This window comes from Lonchura striata, chromosome 27, assembly GCF_046129695.1.
Source record: "Lonchura striata isolate bLonStr1 chromosome 27, bLonStr1.mat, whole genome shotgun sequence".
Taxonomy (NCBI): domain Eukaryota; kingdom Metazoa; phylum Chordata; class Aves; order Passeriformes; family Estrildidae; genus Lonchura; species Lonchura striata.
The window spans coordinates 8368322-8384363 of record NC_134629.1 but is presented as its reverse complement, the minus strand read 5'-3'; the positions used below and the strand labels follow the sequence as shown (position 1 = coordinate 8384363).

The 16042-nt window shown below is 43.4% G+C and overlaps 1 protein-coding gene across 1 annotated transcript; it reads right to left on the bottom strand.

Moving 5' to 3' along the window:
- Positions 1 to 299: 299 nt before the first annotated feature.
- Positions 300 to 2995, bottom strand: HOXC6 (homeobox C6). The gene is made up of 2 exons (XM_021546984.1): positions 2575 to 2995; positions 300 to 673 (listed from the first exon to the last, which is right to left on the bottom strand). Exons 1-2 carry the CDS (start codon positions 2978 to 2980, stop codon positions 300 to 302), a joined length of 780 nt encoding a protein of 259 aa, XP_021402659.1. The 5' UTR covers positions 2981 to 2995.
- Positions 2996 to 16042: the final 13047 nt, after the last annotated feature.

Here is a 16042-nt window from a genome sequence, read left to right as displayed (position 1 = left end):
TTTTCCGCCCCCACTTTTTCACCCCTCCGCACTCACTCCTCCACTTTTCCACTCCTCCTCTCTTTCACTCCTCTCTCTCCACTCTCACCCCGCCCCACCCTTTAATTTCATTTATTTCCCATTTCCCCCCGCTATCCCTCCCTCCCCGCCAACATTTCCCCCACCCATATAATTATAATTTTTAATCATTCCCCCCCCCCAACGATAAATACCAGGAAGGACCAAAAAATAAAAATAAAATAAAATTTAAAAAAAAGGGACGAGGAGAGGGGGGGGAAGAGGCAGGAAAATCAAATCCATCACTCCTTCTTCTCCTCCTCTGTCTCATCGCGCTTCTCCTCCTTGGCCAAGCTGTCGGCGGCCGCCGCTCCCCCTCCTCCTCCTCCTCCTCCTCCTCCTCCTCCTCCTCCTCCTCCTCCTCCTCCTCCTCCTCCTCCTCCTCCCGCGGCTCCGGCCAGCGTGGAGCTGAGGTTTGTCTCCTTTTTCCACTTCATGCGGCGGTTCTGGAACCAGATTTTGATCTGCCGCTCGGTCAGGCACAGCGCGTTGGCGATCTCGATGCGGCGCCGCCGGGTCAGGTAGCGGTTAAAGTGGAATTCCTTCTCCAGCTCCAGCGTCTGGTACCGGGAATAAATCTGGCGGCCCCGCCGGCGGTCGGCCCCGTAACCGACTCCTAAAGAAGCCGAGACAAAACAGACTAAAACCCGTCAGAACGCAGCGCCCTCCGCTCGCCCTGCCCCTCGCCACCCCCACCCCGCCGCCGAAAAAATGAATAAAAAATGAATAAAAAATGAAATCACAGCGCTCCCCGTCCCCGCGGGCTCCGGCCGTGCGGTTCAAGCGTTCAATTTGGGGGGTTCGGGCCGGGCTTTGGTGCGTTAAGGATGGGTTTTATGGGGGTTAGGCCGGGCTTCGGCTGTTGTTGTTTGGTCTGGGTTTTGTGGTGTTTAGACGAGGTTTGGAGAGTTTTAACCTGGGTTTTGTAGGGCTTCAGAACAGGTTTTGCAAGGGTTTAGCCCTGATTTTAAGGGGTTTAGCCCAGATTTTAAGGGGTTTAGCCCAGATTTTGCAGTGTTTTAGCCCAGATTTTGCAGTGTTTTAGGCTGGATTTTGAGGGGTTTAGCCTAGATTTTGCACTGTTTTAGGCTGGATTTTGAGGGGTTTAGCCTAGATTTTGCACTGTTTTAGGCTGGATTTTGAGGGGTTTAGCCTAGATTTTGCACTGTTTTAGGCTGGATTTTGAGGGGTTTAGCCCAGATTTTAAGGGGTTTAGCCCAGATTTTGCAGTGTTTTAGCCCAGATTTTGCAGTGTTTTAGTCCAGATTTTCAGGGGTTTAGCCCAGATTTTGCAGTGTTTTAGGCTGGATTTTCAGGGTTTAGCCCAGATTTTGCACTGTTTTAGACTGGATTTTCAGGGGTTTAGCCCAGATTTCGCACTGTTTTAGGCTGGATTTTCAGGGTTTAGCCCAGATTTCGCAGTGTTTTAGGCTGGATTTTCAGGGTTTAGCCCAGATTTCGCAGTGTTTTAGGCTGGATTTTGAGGGGTTTAGCCCAGATTTCGCAGTGTTTTAGGCTGGATTTTCAGGGGTTTAGCCCAGATTTCGCACTGTTTTACACTGGATTTTGAGGGGTTTAGCCCAGATTTCGCACTGTTTTAGACTGGATTTTCAGGGGTTCAGCCCAGATTTTGCAGGTTTTAGCCCAGATTTTGTGAGGTTTTAGGCCATGTTTTGAGGGGCTTGCCCAAAATTCTGCGGGGGTTCAGCCCAGATTTTGCAGGTTTCAGCGCGGATATTTGGGGGGTTTAGGCCAAATTTTGAGGCTTTAAGCACAGATTTTGGTGGGGTTTTAGCCCAGATTGCGCAGGGGTTTAGCTCAGACTTTGCAGCTTTAAACACGGATTTTCAGGGTTCTAGCCCGGATTCTGTGCTATTTTAGGGATTTTGCGGGGCTTTGGGCCGGATTTTGAGGAGTTTTAGGCCAGATTTTGAGGGGTTTAGCCCAGGTTTTGAGTGTTCAAGCCCTGATTTTGCGGGATTTAAGCCCAGACTTGCCCTGGATTCCCTGGATTTGGGGGAGCCGGGGACGGCGAGGAAGGGGCGGCTTCCCCCCGGCCCCAGCTCGTGCCACCCCCAAACCCTAAACCCCCTAAAAAACCTCCTAAAAACCCTAAAAAAAACCCTAAAACCCCAACCGCACAAACTTTACTCCTCGCCCTAAACCCCGCTCGTATTTACTTCCCCCGCTAAACTCGGCGAGCGCAGCCGGCCGCGCCGCTTTAGTTTTATTTCCCTATTTAATCCCACTTTACGATCGCCGATATTTCACCGCCGGGCGAAACCTTTTAATTAAAACCGATCCTAACAAGCCAAACCCGAATAAAAAGCCAACCGCAAACTGCGCGAAATTATTGTTTTTATGGCGCCATAAAAACCCCATCCTACCGAGGTGCCGAGGAAGGGAGGGGACGGCTGGGGAAAGGGTGAAGAAGGGGAGGGGGAGGAAAAAAAAGCCATAAAACCCTCCGAGTTTATTTAATTTATCCCCGCGCGCCACGAGCCGTAAAAAACTTACCACTGTGCGAATTCATGCGCTGCATCCAGGGGTAGATCTGGATGCCGGATTTCTGCTCCTGAGCCGCGCCGCGGCTCTGCTCGCTGGGGAAATCCTGCGCGATGGAGTTGGCGGCGCCGTGCGCCCCGACCGAGCTCTGCCGGCAGCTGCTCAGCACCTCCTTGTCCTGGTAGAAAGCGTTGGAGCCGTACTCGTAGGGCGAGCGGCCCGAGCCGAACACCACCGGGTTGTCCTGGGGCGAGTAGAAGGGCGAGGAGTAAATCCGGTTCTGCGCCACGGCCGCGCCGTAGCCGCCGAAATGCCGCACGGGGTCGTAGCTGGAGTTGAGCGCGGCCACGTTGGGCAGCACGTCCTGCCCGCCGCCGAGGTGGCACGACAAGGACGGGTTGGTGAAATAGGAATTCATCGCCGCTCCGCCGTGCTCTCGGGCCTTTTGGGCTTGCTTTTTAATTTTTAGTTTTATATTTTTTTGGAAATGTTATGATTTGGGTTGTTCTCCGCGTTCTCGCCGAGGGGGGGGGGTTTTGTCCGTGTGGTTTGTATTTTTATTTTTTTTTTTTTTTTTTCTCTCTGCTGCGTTCGTTGGGGTCGTTCTGTATTTTTATTTTTTCCTTCTTCTTCTTTTTCTTCTTTTTTTAAAATATTTTTTCCTCTATTTTTCCGCTGTTTTCCTTTTTTTCCTCTATTTTTCCTTTTTTTCCTCTATTTTTCCTTTTTTTCCTCTATTTTTCCTTTTTTCCTCAATTTTTCCCTAAATTTTTCCTTTTTTCTCACTATTTCCCCTCTTTTTTCCTCTATTTTTCCTTCTTTCCCTCTATTTTTCCTTTTTTCCTCAATTTTCCCTTTTTTCTCACTATTTCCCCTCTTTTTCCCTCTATTTTTCCTTTTCTTCCTCTATTTTTCCTCTTTCCCCTCTATTTTCCCCTTTTTCCTCTATATTTCCCTTTCCCCCTCTATTTCCCCTTTTTTCCTCTATTCCCCCTTTTTTCCTCTATTCCCCCTTTTTCCTCAGTTTATTCCTCTATATTTCTTCTTTTACCCCCCCGCTTTTCCCCTTTATCCCCCTATTTCCCCCTTTCCTTTTCCTCTAGTTTTCCTCTTCTCCTGCTCTATTTTGCCTCCCTTATTCCTTTATTTTCCCTCTTTATTCCTCAATTTCCTCTCTTTCCTTCCTCTCTTCCCCCTCTATTATTTCTTTTATTATTCCCTCTATATTTTTTCCTTTATATCTCCCCTTTATCTCTTTCCCTTCTATTCCCCCTCTATTTCCCCTCTATTTTCCCCTATCCCCCTCCACTTCTCCCTCTCTACCCCCGCCTCACCCCCACCAATTAATTCATTAATATCTCTCTCTATATTTTAATTTTTTTCCCACCCCCTCCTCCTCTCTCTCCCTGCCCGTCTGCCTCTCTCCTTTTTTCCCGGCGCCACCTGGGCCCGTGCGATTTCTTTTAATATTTATTTCAGTCTCCAGTTTGTAGAGGGAAGTGTAGGATTGTTATAGGGAAGGCTCTGCTCCAGGACAGACAGACGGACACAGTCAGCTGACCCGGCCCGGGCCAATGGCGAGCCGCGTGTCAAAAAGGGAAAAAATGGCTTTTTTCTGCTCGCCAGTCCCCACTCGGAACTAAGTGGGCATGGAAAGTAAGTCCGGCACCCCCAAAAAATAAAAAACACCCCCCGGGAGATCGCCGGCGGTGGGGTGTGGGTGAGCAGGGGGCTCACGGCGACCTAAAATTCCGAAAATTCACATTTTTTAACCCACCTTACTTCCTTTTTTTTTTTTTTCTTTCCCCCTCCCCGCCTTCCTCTTATTTATTTTGCTCAGATTCGCCAAAAAAAAAAAAAAAAAAAAAATCATTACCTCTCTCTCTCTTTTTTTTTTATTTTAGCGATGCTAAATATGCTCTTTTTTATTCTCTTTTATTATGATTTTTATAAAACGATTATCATAATTATTATTCTTTCCAAGAAAGCTGCGCTTAAATATCTCGTAATAAGCGGCTCCGAATTCCCAGCAATAAATCTCAGGCGAACACAGAATATTAAGCCATAAATTACCCTCTCTCTCCCTCTTTTTATTTTTTTTAATCCTTTTATTTTCTTTTATTTTTATTTAATTTAATAATTTTATTTTATTTTAATTTTTTTTAATTAAATTTTCTCCCTTTCCCCTCCCCCCACCCCTTCCCCTGCTACGAGTTATTCGCATTTAAACAACAAAACGGGGGAAATAATTCAATTTAAAAAGAAGGAAACAAATAAAAAAAAGGGGAAAAGGGGGGGGGGATAAACATGGCGACCTCTCCATGGATAACGCGGGATCGGGAGCGCTCCCAAACTCCTGGAAAAGGGCAAAAATTTGGGGGAAAAAGGGATTTTTTAGGGAAAAAACCCCCAATCCCAGCCGCGCTGGGAGCTGGGATTTCCCGTCCGCTTTTGGGCCATTTCTCCAGGTTTTGGAGCATTCCTTGGCGTCCCCAAAAAGGAAAAGTGGCGGAAAAAAGGCGGAAAAAAAGCGAATTTGGGGTGGGGAGGAGCGGCCCGGGCCGGCGAGTCCGAGTTTCCGGCCATTCCCAAAGTTGGATCGGGAATATTTCCCGGCGGGGAGGGGAAATTTCCAGCCCAAATCCCCCCAAAATCCCCCCAAAATCCCCCCAAAATCCGCCCAAAATCCGCCCAAAATCCGCCCCTACCTGCAGCCCCCGCAGCACCGCGGGGCGACTCCAGCGTCCGCGGCGCTCCCAAAAAAATCCGATTTTTACGGGGGAACCCTCGGCCTCCTCCTCCTCCTCCTCCTCTTTTCTGTTGTTCAACCACCTCGGCTTTGAATTTTTAAAAAAATCCCCAAAATTCGTCGGGAAAGCGTCGGAAATTCACCCCAATCCTGATTGATATTTTGGATTTTTTTTTTTTTTTTTTATTATTTTAGATTTTTTTTTTTGGCTGACAAAGCGAAGCCCCCGGGGGGGTTTTTTTGGGGAATATTTGGCCCCCCCAGCTATGACAGGAACCCGGATGCCAACGGATTTTATGCTCTTTTTCCTCTGGCTAACAAAGCAAAGTCATCAATGGTAGCAATAAAACCATAAACGGGACCGCAACTGGAAAAAAAACCACAAAACACCAAAAAAAACCCACAAAAAACACCCAAAAAACACCCAAACCCAGGCCAGGGCGGGGGGAAAAATCCAATTTTTGGCCCCAAAAGTGGCGGCTGGGGGGGGGCTCCCACCTTGGGGCGCTGCCGTGGCCTTGGGGGAGAATTCCGGGCGTTTTCCCCCCAAAATTCCCAAATTTCCGCTGCTTTTTTTTTTCTCACTCTGGTTTTCCAAAATCCCCCCGGAATGTGTGAGTGGGGGGGGGAAAAAATGGGAATTTTGGGAGGATTTTGCTGCTTTCTTTTGGTTTTCCAACCCCGGGGGGTTTGGGGGAGTCCGGGAGCCCAAAATTGGGGATTTTGGGGAATTTTGGGCTTTCCCAAAGGCCGGGATGGGGGCGAGGGGCGGCAGGGCCACAACTTTGGAGGAGTTTTCCTCAAAAAAACTTCTCCTTCCAGAGCCTCCTTTTCCCTTTTCTCCAAATTTTACATTTTCCTGATTTTTCCTGCTCCTGCTGCTCCTTCCCCTTCATTTTTTCCCCCTTTTATTTCGCTTTTCTCCCCCTTTTTTTCCCCTTTTTTCGCTTCTCTTTGCCTTTTTTTTTTTTAATTTTAATTGTAACTATTTTTTAATTTAATAATTTTTATTTTTCCTCCTTTTTTCCCCTTCCCAAGGTGGGCTGGAGACCTGCGGGATGAGCGTGGGACCGAGCCGGGGGAAGTTTAAGTGTTTTATGACTTTTCTAAACAGAGGGCAAGTCCTAAAAGTCCGCTCGATTTATAGACAGCAGAAAGCAGCTGCCGGAAAAAAAAACCCAAAACACATCCACCCTCCAAACCTTGATTATTTTAGGGCGAAAAAAACCCAAAATACCACCAGGAATTTAAAAAAACCCCAAAACAAACTAAAACAAAACATCCGCCATCAGTGAAACCCCGCAAAAATCTGAATTTTAGTGGAATTTTTGACGTTTCCCACCAGGTTTTGGGCGGATTTTTTGGCTTTTTACCCCCGTTAAAAAAAAAGATATTTTGATTTTTTTTTTTTTTAAGAAAACCACGCGGCGAGGGGAAGGGGGGGGATTTGTGGGGAGATTTCTGGCGGAATTGGGTCTGCAAACAATTAAGGGAACTCATCAGCAGAAGCAAGAACAGATGTTTTATTAAAAGTGCGACACAGCGCTGGAAATATGGACAAGTCCTGCAGCAGTTGTTCTTTGTTCCCGGAAAAAAAAACACCCAAAAACAGCGAAAATCCCAATAATTTCCCCATTCCCATCCTCATATTCTCATTTTTTTTTAATTATTGTTTTTTTACCCTCCCCGGCGACGCTCGCGGGGTGAAAAAACGGGGGGAAAAACAAAGATAAAAAGGGAAAAAAATCCTCCAAAAATCAAAATTTCTTCCCCCCACCCCCCCGCCCGGCTCGCAGCGTTGATGAGCTGATTTAGGGCGGAGGAAATTTGCCTTAAAAATCCCAAATTCGTCCCAAATTTGTGCGGTCGGGGCTTGGAAAATCCCAAATCCGCAGGAATTGGGACCAAATCCCGGCCCTGTCGCCCCCTCCCTCCCCGCGGCCGCGCGGAACGGCCCCAAACCCGCCAATTTTGGGGTTTTTTGGGGTTTTTTTTGGGTTGAATTTCACCATTTGCGGTCAATCCCGGGGGAGGGGCTCAGGACGCGCCCCCCTCCCCAAAATTCCGATTATCCGGGGGGGGTGCTGGGGTGAAAACTGGGAATTTGGGGGTGAAAATTGGGAATTTGGGGGTGAAAATTGGGAATTTTGGGGTGAAAATTGGGGGTTTTGGGACGGGGAATTTTGGGGGAGCGCCCCCCCCCCGCGGCCGCGCTGCGGCTGCGCCGCGCGGAGGCTCCGCGGGGCATTAAAAGCTTTTCTTTATTCCGAATTTTCTTTTTTTCCCCTTTTTTTCTCCTCAATCTCCGCTCTTTTCTCTCCTTTTCCCTTTTTCCCTTTTTCCCCCTCTTGTTTTTAATTTTTTCTCCATTTTTCTCGCCTTTATTTTGACGTTTATGGCGCACGTGAGCCCCTAATTTATTTATTTTTCCCTTTTTTTTCCCTGCTGAAAACTCCATTTCTTGGGGTGAAAATCTCATTTTTTTTGGGTGAAAAAAAAATCTCTTTTTTTATTTTTCCAAAATCCATCAAATTTGAGGGGACAGCGCCCCAAAAAAAGGGGGGAAAAGGGGAAAACCCCGCCAAATTCCGGGAGGAAAATTGAATTTTTTGACCTCCCGCCCAGTCTGGAGGGACCGCGCGGTTTTGGGGTGAAAACCTCGGGGTTTGGGCAGCTCTTAATTAATTAATTCTAATTAATAAATAGCCGGAATTCCCCTTTCCCCCCGGAATTTTGGAGTTTGGGGCTTTTTTTGGGTTTAAAGTTGGATTATGGCGCCGCGTGGGGAAGGGTTGGCCTGGTTTTGCTCACTAAAAAAATTAATTTTTTACCCCAAAATCCCACCCAGAAAATAATTAATTTTACCCCAAAATCACATTTCCCCCCATTTCTCCAAGCAAAAATCGCAATTCAAGTCCCTCTCGCTGATTTAATTTAATTTATTTGGAAGTTAAAGCTCCTAAGTGGATAAAAAAAGGGATTTTAGCACCCGGACGAGGCTTTTTTTGGGCCTTTTCCCATTAATTTTTCCCTTTTTTATTCCCCCCTGGAGGAGGAAATTTATTTTATTTAATTTTATTTAATTTTATTTCATTTTATTTCATTTTATTTCATTTTATTTCATTTTATTTCATTTTCAGGGTCATTTTGGGGAAGCGCAGAAAAAGTTTGGGGCGAGTCCTTGGAGTTTTGGGGCAAAAATAGAGAATAATTATTATTATAATAATTATAATCACTGGGGAGAAAAAACAGGGGGAAAATCGCTTTTTTTCACTGTTTAAATCCCTCAGCGGCTGGAAAATATTCCAGAAAAAAATGGGGAAAAAAATAAGAAAAAAAAAAAAAAGAAAAAGGGAATTCTGGCAAATGTCAAAACACGTCCAGGGCAGAGGGAGGAGGGGAAAAAATCCGGAATATTCCCATTTTATCCCCAGGCTCCAAAGCGCTTTCAGGGTGATTGAAAGGAAATTTTTGGGGGTTTATTCCCATTTTTTGAGGGGTTTTAATCGGTGAATTTTGCTTTTAATTGGGGCAGGGGGAGGGGAATGATTTATTTCGTGATTTTTGCTCCTGCCCAGATTTACTGGCGAAATCCCCAACAAAAGAGAGGCCAAAAAAATGAAACTCCTCACGGAAATTCCCCCAAAAAATCAAAGTTCAGCAGAAAAAAAAAAAAGTGACAAAAGGCAAAGGGACCCCCTGAAAAAATGGTGTGTTTTAATTCATTTATTTTGGTGATTAAATGCAAAAAGAAGAGGAAAAAAAGAAAAAAATAATAATATTTTAATGGGTAAAACCCCGCAGATCGGGGGTTTGTCCATAGGGAATGGGGATATTCCTAAAGGGGGTGGATTTGGGATAAATTTGGGGGTTTTTGGTTAAATCTGCTGCAGGAAAATCCCATTTTTTTGGGTGGAAAAGCTGCTCAGGCAGCAGGGAGGAATTTCCGGTGGAAATAAATAAAATTAGAGCCAGGCTGGCTGCTTTTTCATTTATATATTTATATTTTTTTTAAAATAGGTTTTGGGGGGAAAATTCCCGAAAATCCCAAAAATTCCAGGAGGGGGAAATAGGAGAGGGGAGGCCGTGACGTCACGGCCACGACCGGGAGAGATTTTGGGGCAAAAATGATAAAAAATACGAATTTTTCCTCCTTTTCCAGAGGTGATCCAGAGGTGCTGCTGATGGGGGAAAAAAGGTCGAAAACTTCACAAAATTCCACGTTTTAGGCAAAATTCCAAGGTGAAAAATCGCCATTATTAAATAAAAAAAAAAAAAAATCCGCTTTTTTCTTTATTTTTCACCCAAACCCGGCGGGGATTTAATCACAGGGAGCCGGGCTGGAACAATAATGGCAATAATGATTCAGGAAATAATGATCATAAAAATAAAAATAAAAATAAATCGGTTTAATCACGGTTATTTATTTTTAGGGCCGGGATGAAAGCGTTTATTTGGGGTGGATTTATGCATTTTAATCGGGCAGAAAATCCCAATATTTCAGGATTTACTTCAATACTTTCATATTTGAAAGGGGGGGGAAACCGGTTTGGGGCTGTTTCTTATCAATTTTGGAGCCTTATCGCTTTTTATGGCTCGCGGTGATTTAAAAGCTGCGAGGAGGGAACGAAAAAGTCGTAAAAATGTAAAAAAAAAAAAAAAAAAAAAGAAAAGTTGAAAAATGTTTTAAAATCTTTTAAAAGTGTTAAAAATATGTTTAAAAATGGTTTAAAAAATGGTTTAAAAATTAGAATTCCTCCCCAAACCCTCCCGGGTGGAGGAGAAAGCGAAATCGAGGAGTTTTTAAATGGATTTGGGAATTTCGGGATGGGGAAAGGAGGAAAGGTTAAAGGGAAAAGTTGCTTGTAAATTGAATTTTTTGGGGTGGAAAAAGGAGATTTTGGGGTCTGTCCAAGCCGCGGGGGGGGGGTTGATCGCCCGATCCCCAAATTCCCGAAAATCCCCTCAATTCCAAGCGCGGAGGGATTGGGAAAAATGGAAAATTCCGAATCCAGGCCCGGGGCGGCCCCGGCTGGCGAGTTTCTGTCACTTGGTGGCACTGTTCAAAAGCGCCCGAAACGCCCCAAAAATCCCAAATTTTCACCTCCCGGAGGCCCCGAAAACCCGGGACAGCCCCGGGCCCCGCGGGGACCAAATAATTCCATTTATTGCCCATTTTTTATTGCGTTTTTAGAGGGTTTTAAGCTTTTTGCAGCATTTATTTGGGTTTTTTTTTTTTCTTTTTTTTTGGGAAGATGATTTAGAGTTTTTAAGGATATTTCTTTTATCCTCTCTCCGTCTCTCCCATCCCTTTTTCTGTTGTCGGTTTTTAGGGATTTTGGTGGAGTTTTTTTGTTGGTTTTTTTTTGGTTTGGTTTTTTTTTTTTTTGCGGTTTTTAAAAAGTTTTTTAGGGTTTTTAAAGGTTTTTTACAGGCTTTCTAAAAGTGGCTTTCTAAAAGTTCTTTTTTTTTGCCTCTCTCCGTCTCTATTAACCCTTTTCTTGTTTCGGGTGATTTTTAAAAGATTCTTTTACAGGATTTTTAGGATTTTTTTTTTTAGGACCTTTAACGGCTTCTAGGAAGTTTTAGGGGTTTTATATGTTCTTTTTTTTAGGTTTTTTTAGGAGTTTTAAAGGATTTTTTTTTTAGTGTTTTTTTAAGTGTTATTAGAATTCTTTTAACTTTTTTTTTTAGCTTTTTAAGGTTTATTTTTTCGGTCTTTTTTTTTTAATTATTTTTTTTTTTAGGGGGTGTATTTTTTTTAACTTTTTTTTTTTTTTTTTTTTTTTGCCTTTCTCCGTCTCTCCCACCCTTTTCTTTTCTTTTCTTTTCTTTTGGGGTGGGTTTTTTTTGGGTTTTCCCCCCGCCCCCGTGAGCCGCGGCCCTTTGAGGCTGTGGGGACAAAGGGGATTTACAGCCAGGTGCGTCCCGGGCCCCGAGACTGCGGCCAGACAGCGCAATTTGGGCCAAATTCGCCTTTTTTATGGTGTTTGTGTCTGGCGAGGCCGCGGGGGGGAGACGGGGCCGCCCTCGCCTCCTCCTCCTCCTTTCTTCCTCTCCATTTTCCCTTTCTTCCCCTTTTTCCCCTTTCTTTTCTCTATTTCCCTTTTATTTTCCCCCTTTTCCCACCTTTATTTTCCCTTTTCCCCCTTTAGCTTCCCCTTTTCGCCCTTTTCCTCTCTTTATTTTCCCCTTTTCCCCCTTTTATTTTTCCCTTTATTTTACATTTTTCCCCCTTTATTTTCCCATTTCCCCCTTTATTTCCCTCTTTTCCCCTTTATTTCCATCTTTTCCCCTTTATTTCCCTCTTTCCCTCCTTTATTTCCCCCTTTATTTCCCCCTTTCCCCCGTTATTTTCCCCCTTTCCCCCGTTATTTTCCCTCTTTCCCCTTTATTTTCCCATTTCCCCTTTATTTCCCTCTTTTCCCCTTTATTTTCCCCTTTATTTTCCCCTTTATTTTCCCCTTTCCCCCGTTATTTTCCCCTTTCCCCCGTTATTTTCCCATTTCCCCTTTATTTCCCTCTTTCCCTCCTTTATTTCCCTCTTTCCCCTTTTATTTTCCCCTTTATTTCCCCCTTTCCCCCCATTATTTTCCCTTTCCCCCCATTATTTTCTCCAATTCCTCCTTTAACTTTCCCTTTTCCCTTTTCTTTTCACTTTTTTCCCCTTTTCCATTTTTTTATTTTCCAATTTTTCCCTTTATTTTCCCTTTCATCTTTTTTTCCCCATTTTTGCCCTTTATTTTCCCTTTCCCCCCTTTTTTCCCATTTCCTCCCTATTTTCTCCTTCTTTTCCCCTTCCCCCCCATTTTTGGGTGATTTCCACCCCGATTTTCTCCGTTTTATCCCCAGGTTTCCCATTCCGCCCGAAATACTTTGAGTTTTTGCCTCCAAACACTGAAAAATTCACTTTTCCCACGTTTTTTTTCTGATTTTTCCCACAAAATGTGGAACCCCCACCAGCAGCAGCCACAAAATCCCCCAAAATCTCCCCAAAAAATTCAAATATTGAGAACAACTCCTCCCCAAAGCCGACTATCTCTTTTCTGCCGAATTTTTAAATTAAATTTTCCACCCCTTGACGAATTTTGCAGCTCCCCTCGCCTTTACTCCCCAAAATCCAGACCTGGAGGTCAAAAAAAGGCCCAAAAAATCAAATTTTCACACCAAAACTCCGGGACAAAACCACAACTCCTGAAAAATCCAAATTCTTATGGAAATCACCCCAAAACCACACTGAAAAAAAATCAAAATATTTCCCCCAAACCCACGATTTTTGGGGAAATCCTCCACCAAGAAATGGGGAAATCGCCTCTTTCTAAGAATTTTGGTGTTTCCAGTTGTTTGTTGTTGTTTAATTTGGTTTTTTTCCAGGTTTTTGCGGATGAATTCGGGATCATCGATCGCCCACGCGCTCGGGTTTGGGATAATTTGGATTTTTCCGGTCGGGAATAAATAAATAAATCCCGCAGGGGAAGATCCTATCGCGTTTATTCCGTGTTCGAGCTCCAATAAAAATGTAAATTTTTCCCTCCGTGGTTGCACAATTTTAATTCCCGGCGAACTCCTCACCTCGCGGAAAATGGAAATGAATCCTCGAAATCAACTGGGGCGCCAATTCCCGTCCAAATATTTATTTTTTAAAATTTTTCCATTTAAATCTTTATTTTCCATTGAATTTTCCCATATTAATATTTACTTTCTACGGAATTTTCCCATTTAAATCTTTATTTTCCATTGAAATTTCCTATTTAAATCTTTATTTTCCATTTAATTTCCCAACTTAAATTTCTTTCTACTTAATTTTCCATTTTGAATTTCTTTCCATTTAATTCCCTTGCATAATCTCTTTTTCTATTTCATTTTCCCATCTAAACTTTTCCCCCTATTCAATTTCTTCCCTTAATTCTTTTATTTTTCCCCTCATTTAATTTTCCCGGCGCCCGATCTCATTTGAGAACGCCGTGATTTAATTCCAAAGCTGCCTGATTTAATTTAATTCCATTTTTCCGCGCCGATTAATGGGTGAAAAATCCGCGATTTCCTGCGATTCTGTCAATAACCCAATTCCCAATAAATCCACATTACACCAAATTAATTCCCTCTGCTTTCCAGCGGGATTCAACCAAAAAAAAAGAGGAGAAAAAGGCAGGAAAAACCCAATTTCCAAGGATATAAATCAAACCCGACATCCTAAAAATGTTCCTCGGCCCCGCCAGCCACCAGAAAACGCCAAAACACAGTGAAAAAAATTGATTTTTGGGGTTTTTTTTTAATATTTTTTGGGTTTAAAAAAAAAAAAATTAGGGAATTCCGGCCTGGCGCAAAGGAGGGGGAGGGAGAGGCGAATTTGGGTGAGAAACAGCAAAAAAAAACCAACATAAAAAAGCAACTTTAAAGCTCCCATTTCTGTAATCATGTGGTTCCAATAAACGCTCATTGTTTGCTCATAAAATTCTCTTTATGACTCCGCTCCGGCGGCAACAAAACCCGGGGAAATCGGGGCTTTTTCCCCCTTATTTTTCCCTATTTTTTGCCTCTTTTCCTCGCAGTTTTCACCCCAAAGTTTTGGGGGTTGGAGGGAATTAAAAATAGGAATAAAATGGGGCGCGAGGAGCACAAAAGGCACCGGGGAAATGGGGGGAAAAAGGGGGGAAATAGGGAAAAAATAGGAATTGAAATAAAAGGACAAAAAGATAAAGAAATGGGAAAAAAGGAGGGGGGAAAATGGGGGGGAAAGGGAATAAAATTGAATAAAAGGGAATAAATAAAAGGGAATAAAGGGACGGCGGCTCTGGGCTGGGCCCCGATAATTCCCTGCCCCAAAGGTCGGCGCGATTTCCCAAAAATCCGATTTTTTGGGGAATTTTGCCTCTTATTTTGGGGTTTTCCCTCCCCCCCCTTTCTCTTTTCCCGCCTTGTTTATTTTTTAAATTATTGTTTTATTCAGGATTTCATCCAAACTCGGGCGGCGCCAGAATTTCCCTCCCCCACCAGGAATTCCGGGAATATTTGGATTCCCGAGGCCTTTTTTCCATGGAAAACCACCCAAAACCAACAACGACAACATCAACAAGGACCACGGCATCCCAAAAAAACCGGCGAGACACAAATTCCCAAAAACCCCAAATCCACTTTTCCCACCCCAAATCCTCTTCCCCATCCCAAATAGTCTTTTTTCACTCAAAATCCCCTTTTTTCACCCCAAAATCGCCTTTTTTCACCCCAAAATCGCCTTTTCCCACCCCAAAATCGCCTTTTTTCACCCCAAACCCCCCTTCCACCCCCAAAAAATTCGGGAATGACCCCAAAATCCCCTCCCCCACTGGGCCGGGTTGGGTTTTCCAGCCCCGATGCGAATCCGGGTGGAAAATTCGGATTATTTTTCAATTTTTTTTGTCCCAAAACCGGGAATAATTCAAGGTGTGGAGGGAACGGGCTGGGTTTTTCTGGGTTTTTCTGGGTTTTTCTGGGTTTTGTGGTTTTTGACGGATTTTGGGGGATTTTCCTGGGTTTTGCAGGGAAAGGGGAGGGATCAGGTGATGGATGGGGGAAGGTGCTCCAAGGTGGGACGGGAATAAAAAGGGTCAGGGTTTAAACCCGGCTTAAACTCTGGGAGAAAGGAGAATGAAAAAAAAATATATATTTTTAGATTTATTAAAAAAAAAAGTACAAAAATAAATTAAAAAGTAAATAAAAGGGAATTAAAAATAAATTAAATAAAGGAAATAGAAGTTAATAAATGGATGTTAAAATAGGAAATTAAAAATAGAAAATAGGAATAAAATGAGCTATAAAAGCAGAAATAAGGTATAGAAAATAATATGTAGAAATTAATATAAAGAAATAAAAAGAGGAGTACAAATAGGAATAAAATATAGAAGTAAAATGTAGAAATAAATATAAGAAAAAATTACGGGAATAAATATATAAAAGTACAAATAGGAATAAAATGAGAAATAAGAATAGAAATGGAATGTGGAAATAAATGTAGGAATAAAAATAGGTATAAAAAATAGGAATAAAATGAGGAATAAAAATAGAAATAAATAAATTAGAAATGTAAACAGAAACAAAAGTAGGAATTGAAAAAATGCAAAACCAGGAATAAAAAAATAAATTTAAAAAAAATCTGAATAAAGGGAAGGGGAGGGCCCTGCATGTAAATAAACCCCAAAGCTCTTCCCAGGAAAATCCCAAATCAGTTCCCCAAAAGTCCCCGAAATGCCCCAAAACCGCGCGGGACAAAACCCCAGAAAAGGAGAATTTTACACCAAAAAATCCTCTTTAAAAAGGCCAGAAAAGCGCCGGGCAGGAGGAGCTTTGGGGCTGAAAGGGTTAATTATTAATGAGCTGCTCTGAATATTAATTAATTCATTCCTTCATTAACCCCGCGGGGGCCGCGGGTGGGATCGGGATTTGGGGAAATTCTAAAAAAAAAATCTAAAAATTCCTAAAAACTCCTGAAAATCCCGGCAAAGGGCGGGGGGGGTGGGGACGGGCCCGGGGCTCTCCCCAATTAACAGCAGCTCATTAATTAGCGCCCTGCCGCGCCGCCCCTCCGCGCATGCGCGGCCTCTCCGCGCATTTCTTTCATTATTTCCCGGCCAAACTGCGTTTTTAAACATTTCTCCTCTTTTTCCCTCATTTCATCCTCATTTTTTTACCACTTTCTCCTCATCGTTTCACCATTTTCCCACCACTAAATCCCATTTTTTACATTTTAATTCC

What these genes read in the sequence shown, in the direction of transcription:
- HOXC6 (XM_021546984.1), bottom strand. Translation starts at nt 2,980, where the DNA reads ATGAATTCCTATTTCACCAACCCGTCCTTGTCGTGCCACCTCGGCGGC. An exon ending in GCGCATGAATTCGCACAGTG is followed by an intron (nt 674 to 2,574) that starts GTAAGTTTTTTA and finishes CGGCTTCTTTAG; the next exon opens with GAGTCGGTTACGGGGCCGAC.